At 44.5% G+C, this 24,590-nt stretch overlaps 1 protein-coding gene across 1 annotated transcript in view; it reads left to right on the forward strand.

The window, feature by feature from the left end:
- Positions 1-3,961: 3,961 nt before the first annotated feature.
- LOC308311571 (radixin) overlaps positions 3,962-24,590 on the forward strand; it is a 43,158-nt gene continuing 22,529 nt past the window's right edge. The window contains exons 1-4 of the mRNA XM_080758308.1: positions 3,962-4,225; positions 7,326-7,409; positions 19,565-19,648; positions 21,289-21,384. Of these exons, the coding sequence (XP_080614434.1) occupies positions 7,398-7,409; positions 19,565-19,648; positions 21,289-21,384 (192 nt within the window). The 5' untranslated portion in view covers positions 3,962-4,225; positions 7,326-7,397. The remainder of the gene's footprint in view (positions 4,226-7,325; positions 7,410-19,564; positions 19,649-21,288; positions 21,385-24,590) is intronic.

Below are 24,590 nucleotides of genomic sequence, written 5' to 3' on the forward strand. Positions count from 1 at the left end.
CTATGTATTGCTGTACTTCAATATATTTTGATGAAAACTATTTTTATGGAATATTTTACTTTGGCTAAAATATACCCATGTTTAGTGATGGTGTGACAAAATGTAAGTTTAGTGTTCTAGGGTTAATAAGACGCTGTGTTCATATTTTGGTTTCAACAGCCCATGTCTCTATATTTCAGGAACATAACAAGTATAAGTTGAATTCTAAATTCACTTGAGTACAAAATCGGTATCAAAATGTAGTAATATGTAGTGGAGTAAAAGTACAATATGTCCGAGATGTAGTGGAGTGGAAGTAAACTTATTGGAAATTGGAAATACTCAAGTGAAGTACAAATACCTCAAAGTTACTTAAGTACAGTACTTAATTAAATGTACTTAGTTACTTTCCACCAGTGTATTTCATGAATATTACACTCTGAGAACTTTCACATGAACTGCTTCCATTGACTTCCATATGGAAACAATCAAGCATATATTTTCCCCCCATATTACCAGCCCTATGTGGAATAGGATTTATTTTAGCTCTGCCTGGACCACAAGCATATTTCAAGCAATTTTCACCCTTCCCTGCATTTTATTTTCCAGCTTTATTTCAAATATTTTCTTAAATTTGATGGATTATTTAAAGATAGGCCTACAATGTATTTGTTTCTATTTTAAAAACATTATCCCATCAACCACCTGTAGTTATGCCATGGAACACTAGTATAGCATAGAAACAGTATAGCATTGCTTCTCAAACTTTCTTGTCTCAGGTAGGCTCCCATCTGAAAGTTAATCTGACACAAAATATTTAATCGTTTTTCTTATTGTCGAAAACCATGAAAAACTACATACATAGTATGTTGTCGAAAACCATGAGAAACAACAGTATGTTGTTTTTCATGATATTCATTATTTTTATAGTCAAACCATGATTAACAACCTATAGCAGTGATACTCAACCTCAGGCCCGCGGGCCACATCAGGCCCGCGGGACCATTATGACTGGCCCACCAATGAAAATAAAAAAAAATGAAGAAAAAAAAATCTGGAAAATGAAATAAAAATAAATAAATCTGAATGAAGTTATCTTTAATTACATTATTATAAGTAATACTATTAGAGTTGTACTATTACTCGAACGAAAATAAAAGCTTGGGGGGGGGGGGGAGATGCAATGCAAATGAAAGACATATACTGTGTATCCCTATATTCCCTGACATAATTTTATAGCTAAACGGACAGAAAATTGCGGAAATGGAAATTGCGGAAATGGTAATTGCGGAAATGGTGGAAATGGAAATTGCGGAAATGGAAATTGAGGAAATTGCGGAAATGGAAATTGCGGAAATGGTAATTGCGGAAATTGCTCTTCACTTATAGCTATCTATTTTCAGGTAGATTGTTTTATTTTACTCAGTCAGCCATATCACTACTCATTTTTTTCATGAAAAAGGTCATAGCTGGGTAATCTATTTTCAGGCAAATTGTGTTTATTGTATTTTATTTTACTCAGCCATAACAATTTATTTTCTGTTAACCAACTTGCTGGCTGGCAGGCAGGCAGACAGCTACTCATAGACAGGCAGACAGCTACTCATGGAGAATTGGACAGGCAGGCAGTCAGACAGCTACTCATAGACAGGCAGACAGACAGCTACTCATGAAGAATTGGACAGGCAGGCAGACAGCTACTCATGGACAATTGGACAGGCAGGAAGGCAGACAGCTACTCATAGACAGACAGACAGCTACTCATGGACAATTGGACAGGCAGGAAGGCAGACAGCTACTCATAGACAGGCAGACAGACAGCTACTCATGGACAATTAGGCAGGCAGGCAGGCAGCTACTCATAGACAGGCAGACAGACAGCTACTCATGGACAATTAGGCAGGCAGGCAGACAGCTACTCAGACAGGCAGACAGACAGCTACTCATGGACAATTGGACAGGCAGGCAGGCAGACAGACAGCTACTCATAGACAGGCAGGCAGACAGCTACTCATAGACAGGCAGACAGTAAGACAGCTACTCATTGACAGACAGACAAATAACTACTCATGGACAGACAGACAGACAGACAAGGTAATCTATTTTCAGGCAAATTGTGTTTATTGTATTTTATTTTACTCAGCCATAACAATTTATTTTCTGTTAACCAACTTGCTGGCTGGCAGGCAGGCAGACAGCTACTCATAGACAGGCAGACAGCTACTCATGGAGAATTGGACAGGCAGGCAGTCAGACAGCTACTCATAGACAGGCAGACAGACAGCTACTCATGAAGAATTGGACAGGCAGGCAGACAGCTACTCATGGACAATTGGACAGGCAGGAAGGCAGACAGCTACTCATAGACAGACAGACAGCTACTCATGGACAATTGGACAGGCAGGAAGGCAGACAGCTACTCATAGACAGGCAGACAGACAGCTACTCATGGACAATTAGGCAGGCAGGCAGACAGCTACTCATAGACAGGCAGACAGACAGCTACTCATGGACAATTAGGCAGGCAGGCAGACAGCTACTCAGACAGGCAGACAGACAGCTACTCATGGACAATTGGACAGGCAGGCAGGCAGACAGACAGCTACTCATAGACAGGCAGGCAGACAGCTACTCATAGACAGGCAGACAGTAAGACAGCTACTCATTGACAGACAGACAAATAACTACTCATGGACAGACAGACAGACAGACAGGCAGGCAGGCAGGCAGGCAGGCAGGCAGGCAGGCAGGCAGGCAAAGAGCTACTCATGTTATGTTATTATGTTATTATAACAGCTACTCATGTTATGTGCAATAATTTGTGCAGTTATGGAAACAGCTCTTTGTGTTTATGCAAGAAAATGTAACACATTTATTTATTTACATATTGTGTGCATGCACATTGTACTTTGATACATTTTGCGAAAATAAAGCAATTGAAAGAGAGAAGTTATCAAGTATCATTAATGTCGTAATTTTATCTACTGGCCCCTGGCCCCTTGCCATTTTTGTAATGTGGCCCACAGGTAAATCTATTTGAGTATCCCTGACCTATAGTATGTCGGAGACGAGAGAACCATGAAACACGGTTTTTCATAGTTTTGGTTCTGTTTAGAAATCCCAGGTTTATCCACTGAGCCACAATGGCATGGTATGCCATGTTTCAGTTTTTAATTATATTGACTCATTTTTGAGTTTTTTGTTGATTATTAGTTTAGTTTGAGTTTCTTTTAGTTTTGTTTGAGTTTTTTGTTGATTATTGGTTTTGTTTGAGTTTTGAACCAGTAACCTTTGGGTTGTAAACCTCAGATGTATCTTTTGAGCCACTTTGGGCTGTAAGGTACAATCTGGGACTTATATTTAACCCACCTTTTAGAATTTAGATGGACAGTGAAAATGTTCTGTCGCAGGATTGAACTCTGGATTTTACTCTTGAGCCACATATGCATGAGAAATGCAGTTGAGAACATATTACATAACTGACCTTTCAGAATTAAGAATGGACAGTGAAAATGTTCTTCTCGAACCCTAGATGTTCCATTTATAAACCCGAGCTAGGTGTCCTAGGATGCTAGATAAATAAAAAATATTAGACATAAACTAGGCTACAGGGATTTTGTTGACAATATAACAAGAAAATTAAACAGTGGATATCACAAGTAAAAAAGCAAAGTCACAAAACAGTTAGCCTCGACGTACGGAAACAGACGTTTTTATGAAGGGAAAATATTGCAGTGTGCACTTAGCCTATTAGCCAGGCTAGTGTGCACTGTCTGTGCAGCAAGGAGGGGGAGCCAGTGAGCTGCGCCTCATCCATGCCTCGTACGCCTCTCTACTTTTTGAACTGAACCAAGTGAACCACGCCTGCAGCTCTCTCTCTCTCTCTCTCTCTCTCTCAGCTCTCTCTCTCTCCCCCCCCCCGCTCTCTCCACCAACCAACTGAACCCACCAACCACCCAGTCACTCACTACACTACTCTAGCCAGGCAGCCCAGCCCCAGCAGCGTTCAGACAGCCATATTGTATCTGAACGGTCGGGTGGTGACACTAGTGGATCATCATCATCATCATTCTTCTCTACGAGGGGGCTTTCCGTCCATGCCTGCGGCCCGGCCCGGGGGGCGGATTGGATTTGTCTCGACCAGGACGGATGAAATAAGAGCAGAAAACTGTGTTTAAATTCCAAACCCAGTTGGGGATCATCGTTCCAACTATAACAGCCAGAAAGAGAAAACGTTTTAATAGCGGTGAGTCTCTCTCTCTCTCTCCCTCTCTCTGCAACTTTGATGCAATAGCGGATATATCCTCGTGTTCGTTCGGCCCCCACAGGGCAGGCGCACAGTCACACGCACATTTTATTTATTATATATAACACAAATGTGTAAAATAGGCTATAAATAATGTGATCTTCAACGCGTCTTCAGTTCTTTCGACCTGGGCGGATGGTGTTCCTTCCAGGCGGAGTTATAGTTTGCCCTCTTTCTCTCGTGATCTTGATGATACACAGAATGATGCTTTTTTAATGACCAAACATTTCTCATTCATCGTGGCGTCAAAACTTTTAACCCCCCCCACCCACCCCACGCCCGAGTCTATAAACAACACGCCTGGTTTATTCCGTTATGTTATGTTTAAACGACACCCCTGTCGCCGCTGTGTGATCCATACGGTCTCAACTAAGGCAGTGAAAGCCTGGGGATTCTTCTGCAAGCTTTCTTTCAATGTCGCTTCCTTTTTTAATCAATACATATGATTGATCGCGGGCTATAACGTTACGTGTGGCTTGTGAGTGACGGTGGCCACCGCTTGAAACTGTCAGTAAGAACTACCCCCCTCCCCGGTTGATTTAACACGTATAGAGGCTATGTGAATTCGGAACTCCATTCATATTCATGATGACATGCTGTCCTCTGTCTTGAGTCTTGTGCGATTGTAATCAGGATGTGTGAACCACAGTGAACGACACGTAGGCTAGTCCTAATATTACATGTTCAGCAATGTATAACGGTAGTTCATTCTAGGCGGGTAAATGGCTAAATGCTTACTAGCTCTGCTACAAGTGGGTGGTGTGGTCTTATTATATCACTGGTTTTCAACCATTTTCATATAAAGGTCCCATTCTTTATTCTGCATTTGAGCCACAGACCACCTTTTGATGACATTTAGAGTCTCTCAGACCCCAAACTTTGAATAATGTGTCGTTCTACATTCTCAATTTTTTTTTTAGACTTCTTGTAAATTAAGTAATGTATATGTCCATTTGGTTTAATTTGACACTCTCAAGAGTTAAATATCTATAAGGGTCCATTTTGGTTATGAACCCTGGTCTCTGGACCACTGGTTGAAAACTACCAAAATGATAAATATCCTGATGTCTACAGTGTAGAGGATATTTCTCGTGTTATTTGAACAGGTTTAACAACGTCTTGCAGGAAAGAGACATTGGGAGAGCTTTACAACAGAAAGCTCTTCCATTGTCTTATCAGGGCATTTGAACACTGACGCCTGCCAGTCACAATGTGGGACAGAGTCTCAATTTGTGGGATCTGCCTGAAAAGTCTTGGAAATGAGCGACTGTCCCACGCAAAGTGGGACATCTGGTCTATGTATATGGCTATGTATGCATACATCCTGTGTTGTTTATTCTAGGGAGGTGGTGCTCTTTTAAATGCAAGAAGGACCGCCATAAGGCTCCATTTGGTTCCATTGGAACACTCAGAGTTACAGACCTGACTGTAAGGGTCCACTTTGAACCACCTGAGGGTCCTTATGCTTGGACCCAACTTTGAGAACCACTGTTCTGTTCTGGGTTTTAAAATGTGGTGGGGTGGCACTGCTTGCACGACATGTCTTCATTCAAACTTTATTAAAACCGTCATGTAGCCACTAGCCAGAGGGAACAATTTGAACCGAAATAGAGATGTTTTGTGGTTCCTTTTTTTTAAAAAAGTCCTTATGAGGGGAGGCATTTTGGGGCTTGTACTTGTTATGGTTATTATAAAGCACGATTCCACGAACAGGGCGTTCGTAGTGCTGCTACCCACACAAATGCATCGTTAATTATTTTTTTGGTTTGTTTGTTTGTTTGTTTTTGTATGGGAAGCCTCCTCAATATTTATTGTTATTGAGTTGTACATGGAGGGGAAGATGAGACATTTTCGTTCATATTGTATTACCATGATGGCGTCCAAGCATTTAATGATCCCCCAGAGGGAAATTCGGCGTCATTGCAGCAACAAGGTTTAAACGTACGCAGAAGTATAGTTGAGCTTAGATTAGATACTGGCACTAAATAAAATATCTGCAATGGGACTCTGAATGTACAGTATGTATGTATCCTAGTCGATGTATTTATTTAGTCTTATAAATAACTATTTACAATGGACCAGTATATCAACAATGTGTAGAGTACATGCTTATCAACCAAGAATGCTTCGAATTATTACTAGCCTAATATGTATCAACATTGAATATCTGACCGAATGAATTAACAGTTTAACGATAACGAGCATTATGCCAATGTTTGGCAGTGTACGTTGACATTCTAGACGTCTAGTCTGTGTGCAAGAGTGCTTTAAATCAAGGTGTGCATTTGTCATGTTTAATAATGGTAATGTCATGCTATTCTATTTAATATAAAAAAAACACTGAGGTTTTAGGGACACTAAGTGAAGGCATATGATATGAAACATGTCGTCAGTGGGACTCGTCTCATGCAGACGGCCCCAATGACCGTTGAGACAGTTCTATATTTAGATGAATCTTGGTCAACCATTCAGCCTGCCAGGTTACAGAAGTTATCAGATTATGCTGTGACTGTCATGCACTTTTCTCCTTCCAGAGTAATTTAAGGTTAAGGTCGTTTTCTCATGCACACTCTCCCAATCGTTGCCGCATGTCTACCGAAGTAAAGTGGAAAGGCATGTTGGACTTGGACATGAAGTTGTTTCTCTCCTGCCTCAGGGTGGTGGGATGTTTTCTGTGACGTTGTTTAGTTGCTACCAGTTGCTGGAATAGGATTACAGTCTTTCTTCTGTGGCATTCTCATTTCAGATGATCTAATTCCTACACGATTCCTTCTTCCTGTGTTGACTCAGAAGTTTGTTCTCTTATTTTGCTTTCAGCATTTTTGTTGTTGTTGTTGTTGTTCATTTTCTATTCATTTTGTTGAAAGTGAATACTTCTAAGTAACAACATTTTCATTCCAGCTGTCTTATGGTCTAAATGAGTCTTGGCTTTAGACAGGCCATGGTGTGCTGGATTTCATTGGCTCCCTTATTGATCCTTAACGACAAACTAATCAATAATTTCCTTCCTCTCTCTCTTTCTTATGGCTGCGTGATCCAGGTATTGTTTCCGTGCTCTGACGGGATTTGTCCTCTCGGCTGTCTGGTGTAAGGAGGAGGAGAGGGAGCAGAGATGCCTAAACCGGTAAGTCTCAAAGTCAAAGTTCTAGTATTTGTCACACACGTTTTACCGCAGTGAAATTTGTTCTCCACATTTGACCCATCTCTTGGAGCGGTGAGACGCAGCCATGCCGCCCGCGTTGAAGGAAGCATTTGTTTAGTTGATTTGACCGCCCCAATCCAACCCTTGATGCTGAGTGCCAAGCAGGGACTGACCCCCCAATCCAACCCTTGATGCTGAGTGCCAAGCGGGGACTGACCCCCCCAATCCAACCCTTGATGCTGAGTGCCAAGCAGGGACTGACCCCCCCAATCCAACCCTTGATGCTGAGTGCCAAGCAGGGACTGACCCCCCAATCCAACCCTTGATGCTGAGTGCCAAGCAGGGACTGACCCCCCCCAATCCAACCCTTGATGCTGAGTGCCAAGCAGGGAGGCATTGGGTCCCATTTTTAGTTTTTACTGTCTTTGTTATGACCCGGCCGGGGATCAAACCCGACCTCATGTGACCACATGTTAAAGTCTATTATTTAGATAACATGTAGTTTAGACGGCTAGCTTTGATGTTTACCCATTATCCTAGTTTCTTTGAGCCATTACATTGTTCTCTTTGTACTCTACTTACGTGACTATTTATTTACCCTGTTGTTTGACTATAGCGCTCATGCTTACGCTGATCTCGTCTGGATAAGAGCATCCGTCTGCTAAACAGCTCAACTGTAATTGTAGTATACAGTTAGTAATGTATATTGCAGCAGACCATTTTATTAGTTACGAAGGAGAAGCCATGGTGTCACTAGTCCTCCACTGCTAATTCCCATCCATTTCAAATATGGTTTCGATCATCACTGAACCAAATCTAATGGACCATATTGTGTGTGTGTGTGTGTGTGTGTGTGTGTGTGTGTGTTTGTTTTTTGCCGCCAGCCTGTCTGTTAGTCAGTAGGACTAGATAGCATGCACTTGGATGGCTCATGTCCCTGTGCAACAAAAGGAAGGTGCTTGGTGTCTGATGTACAAAACTCGACTTTCTGTTTAGTTGTAACCGCACCAGTGCATGCACCTGGTTGCCCCGAAGCCAGATTTTATCGTTCTGTGAGGTGACAGCTCTGTCACCACCGTGCGCATGCTTGTACTCGTCCGAACAGTTCCCCTCACATTATCATCGCAAAAACAAGCAAGTATGGGTCTAAACATGTGCCACTCATGTGCATACTTAACGATTGGCTAATTTGGCTCCTTGTCATTTTGTTTTGTCTCACACGCTTGTTGCGCAGCTATGTTTTTGCTGCTAGACGCTCCGGGGACGGCGGTTGGTGACGAGCAACAACACGTCAAACTTTCGTAATAGTTCATCTTCCAGTAAACGGGGCAGCGTTGAGTGAACTCTGTGGGTCTGAGAGGCCTCCTCTGAGCCTCAGAGAGACACCCAGGCCTCGCAGGCTCGGCTCTAACAACACTACAGCCATTGTTGCCAGCCAAGTAGGGTGGAGAGAATGCCAGACGCCTCGCTCAGCTCTGTGAGCAAAGGCCAAAACAAAAGCATTTCCAGCACAGTTGCAGGCTTGCAAGCACGGCTGTCCCATTCCATGCCGTTGTGTGTGTGTGTGAGGCTACGTTGCTTTCACGTCAAGAGTAGAGATTTGGACAGCGGTCACAGATGAGTTACTGGATTTTGCACTTTTTTGCAATTTCGTTTTGGGAATGGGTGAAATACACAGGAAAACCCTGGGTGATTTAATTTAACTCCTACGTTAGGGATTCTTTAAAGATGTCTTTCTATTTGTGCATACATTTCTCATGATGAATTTCCCTTAGTGGAAAATCACTAATGACTAGTCCAGAAGAATCTTTCCTAGGGATTTGTGAATAACGGTCTGTTTTTTGATGTCATTCTCCCTCACACCCCCCTCTTGTCCTTCTGAACCAAGAACAGCTCCCGGGGACAGTGTAGGCTGAGAGAAGCATCACTATCGCAGACAAATACCGCTAACTCAACTGCCAGAGCTCGGTGTGCCCTTCCCTCTTGGGGACATGTTGACATAACCTGTGAGAGCCCCCCAAAAAGCTTTTAAGAGAACTCTTTAGTCACTTTTGTATTTCGTGTCCGGCCCCGGGCCGTCCGGCACAGGAACCCCAGGTGACCTGCTGCTGTTGAATATCTAGACAGATTGTGGTTTTTTTCGTGAGACGGCGGGAGACTTTGAATGGATTTATCAAACGGCTTTGGAGTAGGCAAGGCCCTTAATAGAAATGTTGGCCCTGGGAGCAAAATAAAGAATATTGCCGTGCGTTTCGAAATAGTCTACAGGCTACAGTCTATAGGCTACAGCCAGGCCTATAATCTCCTTCAAAAAACAAAAACAACAAAATGAAATAAATAAATTCTAATGATAAAATTTTAGATAAAACAAATGACAAGGTATGGCATTAACAGATAGTTAACTAGTAGGTGTTGTGGCTGGTGGTGGGGGGGGGCCTTTTAAATAACCTGCTGCATTATTGATAGGGCAGAGTATGGCCCTATCAATGGTCTCTCATATACCTACATATTCACTCCCATTGTAGCCTTTGCTCAGCTCCGCGGTGGTGGGGTGTTTTATGAGCCGGGCTGACCCCACAGGAAGAGGGGCTCTGGTGCTGGCGTCCTAGCGTGTGCCTGTTTTCCTGTTTGCAGCACAAGAGGCCCTGCAGTGTGAAACTGAGTCGGGGGGGCCCCCAGTTAAAGCCCCTCTCTCGGTCTGTATCAACATCCTGTCTCCAGTGGGTACAGAGAGAGAGAGAGAGAGAGAGAGGGAGACAGAAAGGAGAGAGATAGCAGAGAGGGTGGGTGTGTTCTTTAAGGAAGGAGGGATAAAGTCAGAGTGGGGAAAAGTAAGCAAAAGAAGGCATGAGGTCTGGGTGCAAATGGAAACAGACGGTGGGTATGATGAGGTGGAGATGTACAGAGAGAGAGATGTGCAGGAAGCGAGCGGGGATGAGAACCGGGATTGAGGACAGGATGAAGAAGAGATGCAGTTAACCTCATGAACCATAATATAGCTTCCCTACCCTATTCTGGGCTTGTCGTAGTAGGCGAACATTTGACACAATTAGCAGCCAGAGCTTGTAGATTTGGCAGATGAAGACAGACGTTACGGCTATCCGGGCCTTCATAAGTGTCGAGGCTGACGAAGGCTGGATACTAGCCGAAACGTCTCTCATCCGCTATGTAGTAAATGCAAATCGTGTGAGGGGCGTTTTTAGATTAGATGGATTTATAGTTAGATGGATAGAAAAATAGTTCAGTGGCTAATCTTATCAGACCGATTTAGTCCATTGTGAAAAGATAATTCGTGTCAATTTGTTTATATACAAGCCTTCATTTTGGTTAATTGCCCAGCCCCAGTTATTAGAGACCCTGATGCTAAGCAGTGGTGTATAGGAGATTGTTTGATCGTTTTCTTTTCACTGTTTTGTTTATTCAAGATTCAGGGTATACAGCAAATCAAATGACAGTATATGTGACACACCCATATGAAACATATAAAAGATAACAAAATGTTGTGAGTCCATACACAAAATATTGTGGTAGCATAAAATAAAAATAGGAAAATAAAATAAAAAGTTGCATAGTCCTATGCTAACATGGAAGCAACACTAATACAAACCACATAACCTGAATCAAGTTTTGAAACAAAAACAAGACAAACGTACGACAAGACAAGACAACATGGCATGGTCATTGGAATCGTAGAACTTTTGGCTGGAGGGTGGGGGTACGACTCTTGGGCGGCGAAGGAGAGGGGGGCTCGGTGCCGCTGGGCAAAGCGTAAACTGTTTGCCGGCTGCTTTTGGCCATTTACTTTGTCAACAGTCCAGAGCTTTGTGGGTTGACATCAAAGCGGCAAACCAGTCCAGGCAACGAACGCTGTGTCACCACCGGCAGCTAAAAGCCACCCGTCAGCAACCTTTAAGACTAGAGGAGGACTGTCATCAGATGGCTCGTGTGTGATGATCTCTGTAATTTAAAACCTCTTTTTTGTCCTTGTTAAAGACAGATGTTTTGAATTCGCTCTGTATATAACGAGCATGTGCGTGTGTTTGTGTGCATGTAGGTACAGTACTAGGTATACGAGAACATGCCAATCCCTCCCTCACTCATCCGTCCTCTCATTCTCCACCCTCCCCTCTCTCTCTCTCCCTCTCCCGTCATTCCTTATCCCCTCTGACCCTCTCCTCCTCCCCCCTCCGTTCGTCCCTCCCCCAAAGGCGTTCCTTACCCCATAGGGGGGTTAATCAGACAGACAAGACAGCTGCTCAGAGCCCAGCAGGCCAGATTAGCAGCTCTTCTGATTGAAGTGTGTGTGTGTGTGTGTGTGTGTGGGGGGGGGGGGGGGGGGTGAAAGGGAGGAGAAACACACGTGTTTTCTTACACACACATGCAGGTTCATGTCCTCGTCTTGACGGGAGCTCTCAGCATAGCCAGTTAGCCACGCTAAACGACCTACAGTAAATAAACAGCTGCGCATTTTTAACGAAGACAACTGATGATTTTTACAGCGTATAGGTATTCAGGATTTCCACAGCTGTTGTGATAAATCTGTCTTGTTTTGCTGGTTTGAAGTTTCACAGATTTCCAGGTTGTGCCGGGACACAGGAGAGTTCTGCTGCTGGTTTTCTAGTTTAGTTCTCTCCCGGTAGTTATTGATGCGATGCCTTGAGCGTCTAAAATTCACTCCCTGATATAGAATGCTAGAATTAAAACGGACAACTATTCCACAATCTTCGAATGCTATATAGAGTCTGGAGGAACCACACCTTCCCGTTCACTTTTATTTCCATTTCCGCTAAGCAGAAAGCTATGTATGCTCATTGCTTAGATGATTTATATTTATTCAAGGATACATTTGCGCGACTGTAAATTAAACTGAAGTGGGGAAGGAGGATTCACTTCCGCTTTATCGCTTACTCATGATCAGAGCTTCCGTTGCTCCAGACTGTATGACGGTCGGAAGCATTTGAAAATGGCGAGAGGCAACAGTCTGTCAACGCGAGACTACCCACTGCAGTGCACCGCTTGGGGTTGTTATAAGCTCATAGTCACTTTGTAATGTCACCACTCGAGGGGTTCGGAGTCCGTTTGTAATGCGAGTCAATTACTCCCCTTCTAAGTGAGGATCCACCGAGGCCGGTCGATTGATTACCGATGGAAGAGCTAAATGACGGACAAGAGGAGCGCTGCACAGATGGTCTCTGTGAGAACGTTCTCTTTCCTTCGACCATTCTGGAGTGTCTGATTAGCTGCGTCAGTGCTTGTGTATGTTGTTCTGCCCCCCCCCCCTGCCCCCTTCACTCCTCCCTCATCTCCTCCTCCTCCTCCTCCTCCTCCTGAGAGGGACAGGATTAACCCTCCTGTCTGATCCATCCAGGATCCCAGGCCAGTTCCAGCCACTCCACATAGGCAGCACGGAGTCCACATACACAGTCTCTCTCACACACTCACACACACACACACACACACACACACACACACACACACACGCACGTACTAGCGCACAAAGGTTGGCTATTTCACAGCTGATTGCTGATGGCAGGCAGGGCCCCACACACACACAAACGCAGACGAAGGGACATTTGAGGTTGGTCACTTGGAAACCCCGGCTCAGCACTGCGTTCTCCATAACGACTCCTCTCTCTCTCTCTCTCTGTCTCTCTCTCGCTAAAAGCCAACGAGGCGTCCGTTCTTGACCCCTGCAACACTTGGTCTCACTTGGTCAGCTGATGAACCGTGAACCGGGCGTTTCGCTGACACAGCTTCTCCTCGATGGCTTGTTTGTTCAATCGCATGCACTGGCAAGAGGGGGAACCATTTGATACTCTGAACTTAAGGAACCTGTTGACCGGCTTTGCCTCCCACTTTTATAATTGTAACATACCGGTAGCTCAAAGTTACAGTACAGTGGCCCTGTGGTTTGGGGTACAGCACTGTGGCTAAACACCTAACGAGTTCAGTTCATTTGGGTGATGATGGTGTGATTTAATTTGACTTTTCTAAAAAATTGTTGTGCCTAAAGGTACTAGTTTAGTGGTTACAGTTGTGCCTACTGTCATTATTATTATTACCGCACATTTCCCGTCGGTTTGGTCACCCCAGGCATGACCATGTCTCCATAAAGACAAGAGTCTGTCCTGTTTCTCCTACTGTCTCTCAGCTTTCCTTCTGTCTCCATAAAGACAAGAGTCTGTCCTGTCTCTCCTGCTGTCTCTCAGCTTTCCTTCTGTCTCCATAAAGACAAGAGTCTGTCCTGTTTCTCCTGCTGTCTCTCAGCTTTCCTTCTGTCTCCATAAAGACAAGAGTCTGTCCTGTTTCTCCTACTGTCTCTCAGCTTTCCTTCGGTCTCCATAAAGACAAGAGTCTGTCCTGTTTCTCCTACTGTCTCTCAGCTTTCCTTCGGTCTCCATAAAGACAAGAGTCTGTCCTGTTTCTCCTACTGTCTCTCAGCTTTCCTTCTGTCTCCATAAAGACAAGAGTCTGTCCTGTCTCTCCTACTGTCTCTCAGCTTTCCTTCTGTCTCCATAAAGACAAGAGTCTGTCCTGTTTCTCCTGCTGTCTCTCAGCTTTCCTTCTGTCTCGATAAAGACGAGTCTGTCCTGTTTCTCCTACTGTCTCTCAGCTTTCCTTCTGTCTCCATAAAGACAAGAGTCTGTCCTGTTTCTCCTACTGTCTCTCAGCTTTCCTTCGGTCTCCATAAAGACAAGAGTCTGTCCTGTTTCTCCTGCTGTCTCTCAGCTTTCCTTCTGTCTCCATAAAGACAAGAGTCTGTCCTGTTTCTCCTGCTGTCTCTCAGCTTTCCTTCTGTCTCCATAAAGACAAGAGTCTGTCCTGTTTCTCCTACTGTCTCTCAGCTTTCCTTCTGTCTCCATAAAGACAAGAGTACTAAGTGGGGATCACTGAGTCACCCACACTCGATTCATCTCGATACCAACTGGACTCCAGATGAGGGAATTAAATTCTTAACGTCATAATCTTTTGACCAAGTTGCAGACATACTTCCACTCCAGTGCTGTTCCACAGTCCTCCTGCTGCTGGAACACTTATACTCACTGCTCCGCATTTAGACTCGTGGTGGAAAAAGTACTAAAATGTAAAAGTACCAATACTGCGGAATGTGGAAACACTCCATTACAAGTAAATGTCCGGAATGCAAAATTCACTTGAGTAAAAGTACAAAAGTATTGGTATGTACTTAAAGCACCAAAAGTAGACGGCTCACACAGCTCAAATCTACAAGCTCACAATGCGTCGTGATGCATTGTGAGCTTGTAGATCGGCTATTTTGAAATGTGAAAAAAGTAACTAGTAACTAAAGTTGTCAAATAATTGTAGTGGAGTAAAAGTACAATATTTTCCAAATGTAGTGGAGTACAAGTACAGAAAATGTTTTTTTTTTATTATACTCAAGTAAAATTCCTCATAATTGTACTTACAGTATGTACAGTAGTTGCGTACATGCACTTAGTTACTTTCCACCTCTGTTTAGACTCGACAACTAGCGTGAGGAAAAGGGAAAAGTAGCAGGTTGTAAGGCTGTCAATTATTCAGACCCATTTAGAGCCGAGCTTCCTCAGTTTGCAAACTGTCAACCACAAAATCTCTGCTTCTCCGACTGTTGCTGCGAGGCAGGCAGTCACGGCCAAGGAGGTGAGAGAGAGAGAGAGAGAGAGAGAGAGAGGAGCTGTCTCCGTAGTTCTGGGATCATAATGATGACAAGCCATGATACCCGCAAACATTTCTGACAGACAGTTAGAAGAACACTTTCAAACTGTTCTCGACAGCCGAGTGAGCCAGCATGCCTTTTGAACAACGCTGCGACTTAGACACGGGCGCGCGGTGCTACTCAACCCGCGGCCAGTGGGACGCATGCTCAATGTATCTGCGAATGTATCCTTGACATAAAGAAGTTTGAGCGCAGTGCTCCAAAACCACCACTGACATAGAAACATAGGTTTTTACAAAACTGTTTTTGGACTGGCTTCAGGTCTTAATGGGTTGTTGAAACTCCCTCCCCGACACCTGCCTCCCTTCAGCACATTAAACCTACTATGGCGGGGTCCCTAGACAGAACGAACACGCCAACAAACGCATGCCTAGCCCAGTTAGCATCAGCTCAAGTTCTGCGGCGTAACTGCACACCCGCCGCTCTCCTCGTTTGCCTGGCTTAGCCGGTGACACGGTCGTGCCGTAAAGCGCTGCTGCTGTGGTGGGTGTTGGTATCACGGTGGTTGTTTGCCAGAGAGGAAGTACCTCGAGTGACCTTAACACCACCACTAGCCCACAGCTTCTATCATCTCGGGGTTCGGTTCAAACCTCAGCTGTGTCGCAAACTTGAGACTTATTTTGTCTGCTATTTGAATCATTGTGCAATGAATAAGCTAAGGGAGGCCTGCCGGTTTTAATTATAGTCTAATTCTGTTGTAGTCATTGTTGAGTCTGCGTCCGTCTTATTTTGGTGTACAACTCGTCTGTTAAGATTCTGTGGTCAGAATGTTTTTTTTGTCATTGTCGACTCCTATTTAGCATCGGTGTCACTAGCACAGATTCCTGCGTTGCCAAAGCACTCGGCAAAGCTAAATTATTCTCGTTCTTGAATGTCTAGATGGAAGAAGTCAAGGAAAAGTTCCAAGGAAAATATAAGTGCATCTAATCCATCTTGCACAGGCTCCTGGTTGATGCACACTGTCCCACCAAAGCCGGCCCACTTCCCAGACAACCATTAATCCTCAACCCAGAGATAATTTACCCTCCGAGGACAAAATGTTTGCGTTGGACATTGAAATTTAAGTTAATTGCAGACAAAGCTGTGTCATATATATACCTCATTTCCACCAAGATTAACCTAGGCTCTAAATCGTCTCCTCTGGAAACTTTTAAGCATTCAAGAATCCTTCTTGGCGTTCAAATGTGTGTGTGTGTGTGTGTGTGTGGGGGGGGGTGATTTGAACGAAAGCTGCTTTTTCCATGTGTCAAATGCAGTTCGGCCCACTTGTTTCTGGACCAGTGGTGCCAGGCCTCAGACACAGGGTCTTAACTCATTGGCACTGTGGCCCCATTCCTCCAGTACTGTACTTGTTCAGTACAGTATTTCTTGTTCAGCACCTGAAAGGTTTTGGTTAGTATTTGCATGCATCTCTTTGGACTCTAGTCTAATAGAGTGCCAAAGTCCTGACGTCACTCGCTCATCCCCTGGTTTGCGGAAGTAATGTCTCTTCTATGGAGATTGGAGAATAACATTGGGTCGTCTTAAAATTGTCTCATATAAGAATTGTGGTCCAAAAAATAAAGAAACTCTCTCAGCGATATTGTTGTGGAGGTGTCGCTGTATCGTCTATGACAGTCACTCATATTTGATACAGTATGTTTCTATCGAAAATGTAACCATTTCGTCCAGCAGTAACATTAGCGTTTTCTCGCAGTGAGTGAAACAGCCGGGATGATTTTGTTTATTATTCAAACACAGTTCTTATGGTGTGGAGGTGGTCGTGCGGAGCGGACTATTAACTACATAAGAGTCTTTAGAGGCCTTAATATGTTAGACGTGCGGTCACCGGGAGTTGCTGTTGAGCCACTAAACGCAGTCGCTTTGTTCATCCGTCACGATCTGAGCTGCAACGCTCATAAAAAAGGAATCGAAAAGCCTCAGCCCCCACCTTTCTGTTTATCCATGCATTGAGCCTGAAGGGAAGGCCAATCGATGACGGAGCTGCCGATCGGCCGAGAGCTTTAATCTGCGTTAAGCCAACATTATAGGTTCATCATTAAACCGAAGGCTTAAATGGCACGTTAAAAACGCCTTTGGCGCCGTGTGGGAGGTTCTGAATAAGACGTTAAATAAGTATTTAGCGTTCCATGAGCTAATCTATACTAGTTGACTATAAAACTGCATTGGGTCCTCGCATTATGTCCATTCGAGAAACACTTGTTGGTCCTTCTGAACCAATAACCTGCATACATTGCCTCACACATTGTTTGTGCTTAATCCCTGTGTCCTCAAAGAGAGTGGGGGGGGGGGGGGGGGGAGTGCATTCATGGGAGACTGACAGTGGGATCAAAAGCAGAGAAAGCGCTGTAGCATTTCCATGGGTAATTAATGACAGGCAGCCATAATATGGTTCACTGTGGGTAGGAGAGGAGGGGAGAGTCCAGCTATGTGCTGTATATGCAAAAAGCTTCATGGGTTATTAATGAGTGAGAGAGAGAGACACACACACACGCACACGCACGCACGCGCACAGAGAAAGAGATGAACGTAGAGATGGAGTGGAAACTGAGATTAAGTGTCCCTGAGGTTTTGTGGATGATTATTATTATTGGGAGGGGAGAAGAAGAAGAAGAAGAAAAGAACATCTCCCTCTCTCTTCCCTCTCGGTCCGTTCTCTTCCCACTTCGTCTGGCACCGTTTCATCTACAGTAACCCGACTGTAACTGTATCCCATAACCCTGGATCCTCTCTCTCTCTCTCTCTCTCTCTCTCTCTCTCTCTCTCTCACTGTCAAATAGACACAAATTAGCCCGCGGACCCCCATTTGAAAAGATATGCCAGGGACCCCCCCCCCCCCCCCCCCCCCATAAGAGAAGATTTGTACGTCTCTAGCAACGATTCTCAACCCCGTTCTCTACCTCCAGTTTGACATGCATATTAGTCTACGTACCGACCTCGATTTAATGGTCGAATGGACCCATAAGGGTCCATTTGGTTCCTAACTATCATTTAGCCATTTAGCTGGGGACCCCCTGGAACTCCCTCAAGGTCCCCTATGGGTCCCCGGTCCCCACATTGGGAACCACTGGTCTATCCGTCTAACATCCCGCCACCTCCCCCCCCCCCTTCCATACTTTTGCACTCTCTGCTCCTCTTATCTGGATTGTCTCTCTGTGATGCATGTACTGTATGTACATGCGCGCACACGCATGTGTGTGTGTGTGTGTGTGTGTGTGTGTGGGAGGACGGATGTGGTATGTCTCGGAGGTCAGCCCCGTTGTGTTCATCGTCAGCTGCGTGCATGCTAGGCCCACTGCCAGTGCCGCTCAAAAAAAAACAAAAAAAACAAATCCACAGCCAATGGCAGGACTCGATTGTCAGCTCCGCCCCCTCCCCACCGAGGCATCTTGGGTAGGAGGGTGCCAGGAACAGAAATGCTCACTCACCCTGTCAGTGACGAGAGAGAGAGAGAGAGAGAGAGAGAGAGAGAGAGAGAGACGATGGGTTGCTTTTAGATTGCAGGAGAAATGTCCAAAATTCTCAAGATGTGCCTGCCTGAGGGATTTAAAGCAACACACCGTGTGGTCCATTAGCACTGCAGGGTTTTAGCCCTAAGGAGCAGTCACTGTTTCATAAATACATACATACAGTATACTTGTATGTACTGTATGTTGTAACGCAACATTTCTTACATCGTTTTGGTTCTAGTTACTCGTTTGGTGTGCATTGGACCAGAGAACTCTCAAAGTGTACCTTTTTTTTTAAAGGTTCATGATTTGCTCATTAACCTCCAAGTATTTAGCTGCGGGGAATCCCCTGGAACCCCCTCAAGGACCCCCGGGGGGGTCCCAGGAAGACATCCTGAAAAACCACACTGCCTTAAAAACACAATCTCTGTTAAGCAAGTTGAGCGGTTAAAGCTCTCGTTGCTATACCAAAACAAAGCAACATTAGAATGTAATAATATAATGCAAGATCAGTTGCTGTTCATAATGCGCTCGTGCTGCCCAACGCGTGCAATGCATGCAGAACGGCACGTATACCATCTCCGGCTTATGCTTGAAATATACCAGTATCTTCCTGCTTTTTTAAATGACTCCCATAACACCGTTATCCCCCTCCCCATGCTCTCAAACTGGTTTTATCTCGATAGAGAAATTGTGCGGAGTGCACAATCTATTAAAAAAAAAAAAAAACTGAACGCCGGGAACGATAAGGAAGTGAAACAATGATGATACGACAAATGAAAGCAAAAATTGCTGCCGTGTGAAAGAAATGGTCCACGGGGCCGATTTGTGCTCTGACCTCTGTGTCAGAGAGCATGCTAGTATTCCAGGGAGAGTGTGTGAAACATTGATGTGTTTATAATATATGTTGTGTACACTTGGCAGTACAGTGACCACATTCTCGTGTGTGTGTGTGTGTGTGTGTCTTGCAGATCAATGTGCGCGTCACCACCATGGACGCAGAGCTGGAGTTTGCCATCCAGCCAAATACGACAGGCAAACAGCTCTTTGATCAGGTAAGTCTGTGTGAGACACACACACACGCACGCACGCACCTCTCCCCAGGACAGGTTAATCTGTCTGTTCCAGCTCCTGCGTCACAGTTCTGCGCCAGGGCACCAACATCCTTGCTCTATAGTTATGAAATATCCGGTAATATTCTTCCAGCTGAATTCTCTCCATAGGCTGTGTGTACACTGTTACTATATACTATATACTGTACTATATTGTACCAGTCGTCATCTGTAACTTGCACCCGGAATTCAATTCCCCACTTCTCCTTATAGAGTATAGATCGTTTCTTTACTTGCCATCAGTCCTTGATAAAGAGCTGAGAGTTTTCGTAAGCATGAACCATAGTCCTAATTACAATTTGTTTTGATCTCTTTAATCTCTCGTATCGAAAAAAAAAACCCAACTCATGCTCATATCATATTTTGTCCTTTGAAACTCTTCATCTCCCCCTTTTTCTATCACCGTACATACTGTTCTGCCTAATGCCCTTGCACATCGTTTAACCCATTCTGACCTGAGATCAGATTCATACAAGGTTTCCACTGGACACACACTGGTCTGATGAACCCATTCTGACCTGAGATCAGATTCTAAAAATGTCAGTCGTTCTTCGATTTTTCAAAAAATAGCAGACCTACAAGCTCATAGCGCGTCACTCGGTGGCGCGCTATGAGCTTGTAGATCTGCTATTTTTCAATAGCTTAAAGCATGACATGATGCTAACACCAAAATGGGTTCCCGTTCAGAATGGGTTAAATCCTTGGTCATAGATTCCCGGTTTGAAACGCGAATCATATGCCAGCCAAGTTGAGCCAACTAAGAATTTTTCTTTCCTTTTCCAATTTGTATTTTTTTTTTAACTATTGTATTCCATTCCATATTTCAATTGTAAATGTAGTGATTGGATCCAGATCTTTCTCCAATTTCATAATATAGCTCTGGCCATCCTTCAAATTCCATTTCAATTTCCTTCCATATCGCGACATATTCTGTATTACACACCAGCATGTCACTGGTCTGATTTGTGCTGCATTGAAATATTCTCTCAGGCTTGGTATAATGCTAGGTAATGTCATACCTCCTTTGTCTTTGTGGAGCTGCAGAGTTTCGTATCTAATTCTAGGTAGGGAGTTGCATTTTGATCGTGAACACCAGTCTGAATGGAAATGACTTGCTATATTCTCCCAGTGAGTGTGTAATCTCATCTGTGTAGACCTGACATTTTGCACGAACGATGTAGCTTCTCTGAGGTATTTAGTGCATGCTGTGGTTTCGGAGTTGGCAAAAATGTTGCCGTTTAAGTAGTATTGCGATTGAATTATTTATTAAGCAGCCCTGCTGAGTTGCCCGCACGCACGCACGCACGCACGCACGCACGCACGCACACACTCAATAATACTCCGTTACTAGTAAAAGTCCTGGAATTCAACATTTACTTGAGTCAAAGTAAAGTGTTGGCCTCAAAATGTACTTTAATTCCAAAAGTAAAAGTACTCAATGTGCAGAATGTCCCATTTCCCAAGTGTTCAAATGTACAACAATCCACCACTGGTTAAGAATAACTTAAGATAGATTCAGATTGGGATGTGGTTTGGCAATATAGGGAATGTAAGTCAATGCAATGTGTGTGTTCTGCCTATAGGTGGTGAAGACCGTGGGCCTTCGGGAGGTGTGGTTCTTTGGCCTGCAGTATACAGACAGCAAAGGCTACCACACGTGGCTCAAGCTCAACAAGAAGGTAATGCTAATCACCTCTCTCACTTCTACACTGAAACATCCCGAGGGTTAAAATGAGCACTATACTGTTCTTGCTCTCTTTCGCGTTCTTTCTCTTTTCCCCCTTTCTCTCTCGTTCTCTCCCCCCCCACACACACACACACATCCCTCTATACTATAGAGGGATGTGTTGGTGACGTACAGGTTTTTACAAACTATAGAGTCTATAGTTTGTAAAAACCTGTATACGTCACCAAAAGGAGGGCGCCGGCTGAAAAGCTAGCGGCGCCATTTTTGTGGGATTTAAACTCTAGCCCACGTCGCTCAGAATAGAGTGACGGTGGTCTGTTTCTGTAAACATTGAGCTCGTTCCTGGCGACAACACTGTGAGCCAACACCAGAACGGAAAGAAATAACAAATGCCTTACAAGCACCATTGTGAGATGTCAGTTTAGAATGGTCGCACGTCGTTTGTTGAACTCCCTCTGGTGTTTTAAAAAAAGAACGACACAGTGAGCTGAGACAATCCCAGAAGTATGGCGGCCGCTACCACGTGACACATATGTTGACGCCCCCCCCCCCCCCCCTCAAGGAGATTTTGGTACGCTCTATACGTCTCTTGTCTTCTCCCTCCACTGTTCTCTCTAGCTCTCTTTCTAATGAATGTCTTTCTCTGTTCTTCACCTCCCTTCCTCCTCCGCTCTTGTCTTTCTGTCTTTCACTCCTTTATATTCTCCTCCTCCTCCTCTCCATGACTCTTCCTCGCCACTCTTATACTGTGTATCTCGCTCACTCTCTCCTTCCCTTCTCAACCTTTTTTTCCTCCAGTTTTGTTATGCATTAGACCACGGACCCCCACTTGATACATCTCTGGGACACCAGTTTACATTGTGAAATCTTAATGATTTAACTCTTGAGAGTGTACGAATGGACCCATTGATTGATTCATTTGATTGAAAGGTGTATTCGCAGTATGTACATTTCAAATGAAGGCACAAGTCAATGCAAAAACTGCTACGAGGATGAAACCGAAAAGCACTAAGACTTGTTTACCATCAGGGTCCTCCATTTTCCATTCATCAGAACATTTAAAGACGTATGAACGTATAACGGGAAGGGCAGCAGTAAGGGTTGACATGAAGGAAGTATTTTGACAGGTACATGGGTATGTTGGTGGTGTGTAGAGAATCTTGTAGACCAGGCCCATTGCAAGTTGCTGTACTCTGTCGTCGACCCTAAACCATTCCAGCTTATCAAAATGGGCAGGGGTGAGGTGGGTTCTCGGAGTAAGGCCAAGTAAGTATAGCCTGACCAGTTTGTTTTTTTGGGAAGTATGTAGCCTTGTTTTAAGGGCCTTTTGCGGTGCTGTGGTACCAAGAGGTGCATGCATAGTCGAAGAAACCTTGTATGAGGGTCCATTTGGTTCCTAAACTGTGACTTTTTATTGTGACATTTAGCTGGGGACCCCCTGGAACCCCCCCCCAAGGACGGACCCCACATTGACACACACTATTGTCTTTCCGTAGCAACCAAGTCTGTCCTTTTGTCCAGTAGTCTCTGAGGGCACTATATATGGTCACAGACTTCCTGACAACCACGCCATGCACCACCCCCCCCCCCCCCCACAGCCGTATGAAATGACGTGTGTTTTCACACGGCATCGAGTCAAATGGACATTGTCACTGTGTGTACTGAGACCGTCTGAAGCCATCTGCGTGTGTTTGAGCGCATGCATGCACGTCATAGAATTCCCCTCGCCCCGAAGTACTGTAAACGCATGCATGCGCGTGTGCGTATGTGAGATTGAGGAGGTGGTACTGAAAACTCCCCTTGTTTTTAACTACTGCAACTGTGTGTGTGTGTGTGTGTGTGTGTGTGTGTGTGTGTGTGGAGGTGTTCCACACAGCCATGCTAGACCCATGTTAGGCTGTCAGAGTGATCTATGACAGGATTTATTTTAACAAGGGGGGCTCTAGTCAGTGGAAAGTATTCTGTGTGTGTGTTCGTGTGGTACACACACACACACACTGTAGCTATATTCTGTACCATCCCAGCTTGTCATCATACATTATGTTCACATACTGCACAAGGGTGCTAATTATCTCTGCTAATGACTAGTGATTAGATGGGTACAGTACATGCTGTAACTGTTGTCGGTACTTCTCTCGGTACACGCAGTACCTCTCCATCCCCAGGTCGACACGACCTCGCTAGTTTATGTTTGACTGTTAAGCGGAGACCGACCAGTCGTCTCCGCTATAGGGCGTAGTTTTTTGTGGGGGGTCCGATGTTTATCCTCATTTTGGAGGACCAAAGGATCAAGCTTCAAGGCCACTTGGCCTCTGGTGTTGTGAAAATAAATTGCGCTACAAAAGGTCTACTTACTGAAATATTGAATTTAGGGGTTAAGGATGATTTTGTCGTTAATATGCGGTGGGCTGTACATGAAGTAAATGTTACATGTTTAGTTCTCAGAATGACAAATGACCAATATTTGTAATCCACTTCTGGAATCAAAAAAGACCTTCCCCCTGTGCTCGGCCCTGCAGCAGAGTCACTGGGTTGGATTGAAGATGGGGATGGGGGACTCGGGGACAGTTGAGAATTCAGAGAATGCTAACAAAACAAAGACACGGGCGTCTGAAAGCTACATTGAGAGGAATGAGGCAGAGGAGATAACGGTGTTATCATCTGATTGCAGTGCAGGTGGGGCAATCAAGGTCACTGTGGCCTCTGGGCAGCTCATCTTTTGAAGGGCACGTCGTAAGGCGCGCAAGGCCAAATCCTCTAGGACTTTTAACGATTCCTATAGGGGTTCCAAAAGGACCCATATGGTTCCATTTGTACACTCCCAGAGTTCTAGGAGGATGGGACCGATTCTGCTTCCTCAATGTTGGATCCGATTCCTCCGGATCCCAACTCTATAACTGACCTGCCAGCAACTACAGATATTCTGTCAGTAAAAGTGCACCATTTACTACCACTTAACCCATTTTAGACCTGACATTAAAATAATAAAAAAAGATTTTCTAAATCCTGACAGTTTTCTGAAATACCTAATGTTTCTAATCTAAATCAGTGGTGCTCAATATTTCATGTCAAGGGTCCCCAGAGTTATCTGTATTTGGCCGTGGACCCCCATCTGAAAATATGTTGTTCCGGGGACGCCCCTAAAGAAAACGATTTGAGTAAAAAACGTGCGCTGACTTCGCTCTGAAAGAATATATT

Source organism: Protomyctophum bolini (genome assembly GCF_963924005.1).
Source record: "Protomyctophum bolini genome assembly, chromosome: 24".
Lineage (NCBI taxonomy): Eukaryota > Metazoa > Chordata > Actinopteri > Myctophiformes > Myctophidae > Protomyctophum > Protomyctophum bolini.